Source organism: Meriones unguiculatus, chromosome 8 (assembly GCF_030254825.1).
Source record: "Meriones unguiculatus strain TT.TT164.6M chromosome 8, Bangor_MerUng_6.1, whole genome shotgun sequence".
In the NCBI taxonomy this organism is placed as follows: domain Eukaryota; kingdom Metazoa; phylum Chordata; class Mammalia; order Rodentia; family Muridae; genus Meriones; species Meriones unguiculatus.
The window spans coordinates 19456863-19462468 of NC_083356.1; the positions used below are offsets into that span (position 1 = coordinate 19456863).

The 5606-nt window shown below is 57.4% G+C and overlaps 1 protein-coding gene across 1 annotated transcript; it reads left to right on the top strand.

Moving 5' to 3' along the window:
- The first annotated feature begins 2405 nt into the window (after positions 1-2405).
- Positions 2406-4587, top strand: Tnfrsf13c (TNF receptor superfamily member 13C). Its single transcript, XM_060388954.1, has 3 exons — positions 2406-2631; positions 2818-3063; positions 3521-4587. The coding sequence occupies exons 1-3, from the start codon at positions 2487-2489 to the stop codon at positions 3697-3699; spliced, it is 570 nt and encodes a 189-aa protein (XP_060244937.1). The 5' UTR covers positions 2406-2486; the 3' UTR covers positions 3700-4587.
- The last annotated feature ends 1019 nt before the right edge of the window (positions 4588-5606 follow it).

The window sequence follows — 5606 nt, forward strand, 5'->3', positions numbered from 1 at the left end:
CGTAGCCTAACACCTACTGTATCAGTGAGCTCTCTCTCCCCCTACCCCTCTTCCCCTCTTGCTTTTGTTTTTGCTCTCTGGGTCTCATGTAGCTCAGGGATGGCCTTGAACTTCCGGGCCTCTACCTCCCTAATGCTGTGCTGGGATTACAGGCGTATCCCACTGTCGCTCAACTTGCTCAGTGCTGGGGCTACCAGGGTGCGTGCTGGGAAACGCCCTGCCAACTGAGGCGCATCATCAGTCCCCAGATCTCTCTCTGGAAGCATGAAACACTCCACGCAGAGATTCAAGAGCTACTCCAGCCCCCACCCCCGCCCCTGCTTCAGAGGTGCAAGTGAAAATGTCTCGCTGAGGTCAGGCACCTGTACTGACCACAGAAACGAATATCCCACAGGCCTTTTGCCGTCTCTGGGTCTCTGGCTTAGTCTGGCGCCAGTCTCAATGGGGCCCGTAGGAAATGCCCAATAAACATTTGTGTCAAGTGAGTCATTTCGCTTCTGTCCTTCCAGACTTCCAGCCTCCTTCTCAGGCTGGGGTGAAGGGCTCCGTGATGCTGGCTGTGAGTTACAGCCCTCTGGGATGTATCTTTGCTGCAGGAGCCGGAGTGGCAATCTTCATCGTGTAGATCTGCTTGTAAGCTGGCTTCCTTGGGGTGGCCCATGGCCCTACCCTGGCCCTACTGGCCATGTGCCAACCCTGGCCCTACTGACCAGCCCTCCCTCAGGGTGGATCCCCGGCCCTGGGTTCCCACAACCCCCAGTGTCTGACCCAAAAGCTAAGAGCCCTGGTGCCTAAGCAGCGCTCCATGGCGCTAATGGTGATGAATAACAGCAGCCCAGTAGTGACAGAAGCGTATGTGGGCAGAGGGTTGCAGCCAAGTCTTCTGGTGGCACCTTCATGCCTCTGTCCCTGCCCTGGCTCCTCTTTGCGCTCCTTCCCTCCCCCCACCTCCCCATACACCCACACTCACACCCACCTCCCCAGACCCACTTCTCCTTTGCAGCTCCCCAACGCCTACACCTTCCTGCCGTGGAGTTGCTGGTCCATAGGCTAGGGGATGGGCCAGAACCCCTAGAGGCCGATTTAGGAGGGTTCTGTGTGGGTCCTCGGGATCTCCTGTTTCCAGCTTTGAGTCCCTCATCCCATGGTCAACTCTGCATCATCCCGTGCCCTGAGAGGAGCCTGTCCATGCAGCCTCCAACCTGAAGCGGCCATAGGGCCCCGCAGAATAAAGCACAAGGCAGAGAGCTACACACGCACGCACGCACGCACATGGGGAGCCACGGCCAGGCCTCCTGCTCCAGCTGCACCTCAGCCATCCCATTCATAGCAGTGACCATGTCTGTTCCCAGGATGCGAAGCCCCTCGCCTTCCCCATGCCGTTGCCTTGAGGGCACATATCGATGCTCCTTGCAGCTACTAAAGAAATCCCTCAGCCCCGAGCCCTGAGGGCTCAGAGGTCTCCAGGACCCACCATGACGCTCACCAGGGCACTCCCGGCCCCAGCTCCCGAGCTGGGATCTCCCTCTGGCACTCCCAGCCCAGGACCTCTGGGGGCGGGGTTGCATCTATTCCAAGGCCCAGAGAGCTTGTTTGTGTGACCTAGGCTGCATCTGAGAGGTGCTGATGCAAGCCAAGTGGGAGGCAAACACCACAGGGGACCAGAGCCTGATACAGCAGGGACCTGGCAAGGACAGCCAGCCTCGAGCAAGCTCACCCCCTAAGAGAGAAACTGCAGGGGTGCCAATCTGCAGATCCCAGCCAGGGCTCCCTTCACAGCCCACCTGGCTCCCTACCACTAGCCCCTAGACCTCTACCAACACCGTGTCCTTTTCTCAAATCTTCCCGTCATTGTTGGTAGAGACGCAGTGCTGGTGGTGCTCAGGCCAGGCCCCATACCTACCCTCTCCCCTGGAGTTCAGGGTGACTGGCTGCCTGTTCCCACTGCTCTCAAAGGAGACTCGCAGGCAGAGGGCCAGGATACGAAGGGTTCGAGGGCAGTGAGACCAGGAAGTCTCAGGATATCTGTGTCCCTCCATCACCACTGTGGGCATTCCAATCGGCCACTCAAGACGGTTTGATGCCGTGACCCTGGGAAGGACAGAGCAGGAAGCAGGAGGGACTAGGGGTAGATGGCTAGTGGGAGCAACTGGCCTCCCTGAGGCAGAGCAGAGGCCGCAGGGGCCTGGGGGAGGAATGTGTTCGCGGGGTCCATCCCCCCTGCTGTCTAGGAGCTGGCTCTAGTTTGAACCCCGGCGCAGGCAGGTGCCCAGCTGTCTGCCGTCTGCGGTGACAGTTGAGTGGTTTAATGCAGGAACCACAGGTGAAAAGAGGTCTGGGGTTCCAGGCGAGGTTACAGCTCCACCCCAGTGGTCCCACCCCAGCAGGCAAGGGCGGGGCGGAGGCTGCCGAGCCCCGGTTTCATTCTAGACTAGAGGGACACAGAACCCAGGCTCAGAACTGGCCCAGCTGCGTGTCGCGGCAACATGGGCGCCAGGAGGCTCCGGGCCAGAGGCCGGAGAAGCCGCGACAGCCCCGGGCCTACGCCGTGTGTTCAGGCCCAGTGCTTCGACCCTCTGGTGCGACACTGCGTGGCCTGTGTGCTCCTCCGCACGCCGGACCCTCAACACGGTAAGCAAGGCCGAGGGGCTAGGCGGGACCTGCCCCCGAGGTCCCCAGCCCACCAGCACCTCGCGCTCCTCTGCTGATCCTGGGGCTAGCGGTCCCCAAGACCCTCACATCCCTCTCTCTCTCTCTCTCTCTCTCTCTCTCTCTCTCTCTCTCTCTCTCGCTCGCTCGCTCTCTGAACCCCCTCAGCGCCCCGCCCTCCATCCGAACCCCCTCTGCCAGCGGCGAGCAGCCTGGCGCCCGGGACGGCTTTGCAGCCGCAGGAGTCGGTGGCCACGGGGCCGGACGCCGCGCTGCCGGTGCCGGGGCTGCTCTTCGGCGCCCCCGCGCTCCTGGGACTGGTACTGGCGCTGGCCCTGGTGGCCCTGGTGAGCTGGAGGTGGCGGCAGCAGCGCAGGATGGCCTCCTCTGCCACTCCAGACGGAGTCCAGGAAGGTAAGAACTGCGTCTCCGGACTGGAGGGGGGGGCGACTCGAGGTGGGGGGGAAGGCGGGGAGGTCCAAATGGGGACACAGGACCGAGGGGTTTGAGAGTCTGCTCTGCCCGCGGCTGTCAAAGGCGCAGGGAGGACGGCACAGTCCAAGCCTGAATCCAAGCAAGGAGCCCCAGAGCCCAGGAAGAGATTTTTGGGGGTGAAGATCAGCTCAAGGCACCTGATCTTAGGTTTTGCCTGGTTGGCTGGCCAGACACCCCTCTCCCCGCGTCAGCGCCCCACCACCACCACATCTTGTCAAGTCTCTGGACTCAGCATTTCCTGTCCTGAAGACTTGTCATGTGCCATCCCACTTCCTCCAGCCAGGGCTGTCCAGAGGACGCTTCTAGAACAGGCGCTGGGGGTGGAGGGCCTAGGATTCAATCCTGACCTGTTTTACCTTCCCCTCATCCACCCCAGAAACACCGGACAACGCCTACGTACCCTCCCCAGAAACCCTTTACGCCTCAGCTCCTACCTGGCCTTCCCTCAAAGAGGACGTAGACAACACCCTGCCGGGCCATAGCATCCCAGTGCCCGCCACGGAGCTGGGCTCTACTGAGCTGGTGACCACCAAGACAGCCGGCCCTGAGCAATAGCACCGGTGGCCGGATCCGGCAAAGCCTTGCGGGGTCTGTGGACTCTTGCCCAACCGTTTGGAAAAGGAATTGAGCCCTTCAGTGATGGAGCCCTTTGCAAATCTGGGAGAATCACAGACACAGGAGAACTACGTTCCGCAGGTCCCCACCAGCCTGAGACTGCTTTTGTGTTAGCTTGAGAACATTGCATTTTGGAGACTGTTTTTAAGCTTATATGCCTTCCAAAGGCCGGATGGATATTAATCTCTGCGATGGGTTAAGAGACTTGGATGGGTTAAGAAACTTCATCTGTTTCTAAAATGATTGGATGGAGACAGGGCTCAGCAGTCAAGTTCACGGACTATTCTGGCAGAGGACTCCAGCTGTTCAGTTTCCCAGCACCCATGTCTGGCGGCTCACAACAACCTGTGACTCCAGCCCCAGGGAGAACCGAAGCCTCTGGCTTCTGAAGGCACCGGTACTCATTTGCTCAAGCGTGTGTACAGACACACATGCTCGCGCACACTTAAAACTGCTAAAAATAGGGGCTGGAGAGACTGCTCAGTGATTAAGAGTTCTTACTGCATTTCTATAGGACCAGAGTTTGATTCCCAGCATGCACTTCAGGTGACTCTTAATTCAGGGGATCTGATGCCTCTGAACTCCATGAGCACCTGCATTACCATCACATTCCTACTCTCTCTCTCTCTCTCTCTCTCTCTTACAAATTACAAAATACAAGCTGCGCACCGTGGTACATACCTTTACTTCCAACACTGGGGAGGCAGAGGCAGGTAGATCTCCATGAGTTAGGGAGCATCCTGGTTTACATAGCAGGTTCAAGGCCAGCAAGAGCTACATAGTGAGACTGAGACTCAAAATAATAGTAATAAAGTTTCTTTAAATTTTGATTGTTTTATTTTTTTTAAAGTGTTTAGAAGTGATATGCTTGGATGGTGACCAAGATGAGGTAAAGTCATCAGGACAGAGTCCTTAATATTGAGGCAAGGAGAGACGGGGAGACAGTGAACAGGCCCTGTCACTTGCCGTCTGATAGTCTATGCCAACTCTGGACTCTACCAGCAAGAGGGCTATCCTCAGATGTGGGGTCTTGAACCTTCAGAGATGTAAGCTAAATCAATCTCATTTCTTGGTAAAGCGGTTTAGCCTCAGGCATTTCGTTACAGTACTATAGAACGGACTAACGCAGGCACCATGAGTTAAGAGGTTTCTCTCTTAGCAGGGAGAGCTACCGTGAAATCCGACTTAATCTGAATAAAGAAAGGCTGGTGGGGAGACGCCTAATTAATCTGTACCTAGGTGCTGTGCTTCTTTCGTTCTGGCTGTCAACACTGTCCTGCTTTGACGCTGATTCAAGTGACAGTGGTGACTGATGGTTTGGCTGTGTTGTACAAGATTCTCTGTAATTTTATTTTTCAGTACTGGGGCCCAGACCATGCTAAACAAGCAGTCTCCAGTGAGCTGTAGACCCCGAGAATGTAAGATCAGCTTTCGGAAATAATCAGGGAGTGGGGGAGAAGTACTGCTGGGCAGGGTAGTACCGATTCTCAGGTGTCTGGAACCCGGGAAGAACCGTGGATGTCTTTGGCCCGGTCTGCTAGGACATAAGGTGTCACCTTCATGGCGATGGCGGTTTCCAGCTCACCGTGAGTCAAAGGCAGGGAGGTCGGTAGTCTTAGGCTGAAGGAGCACTCTGGCGGTGCTTTCCCCGAGAGACCACCTGGAGCTCAGCTGTCCCATTCCCCAGGGGGCATGCCCACTCAGCAGTGTGTCGGGCAGTGACCTGTAAGACACTCCTTCAGAGAGAGGCCTGGGCCGGCCTGTGGCTCTGAAGCAGTGTTCGCTCGGTGGACTGTTTTCCTCTTGAACTGGCCTTTGTGGGCCAAGCTTGTGCCAGCCCCAGGCTC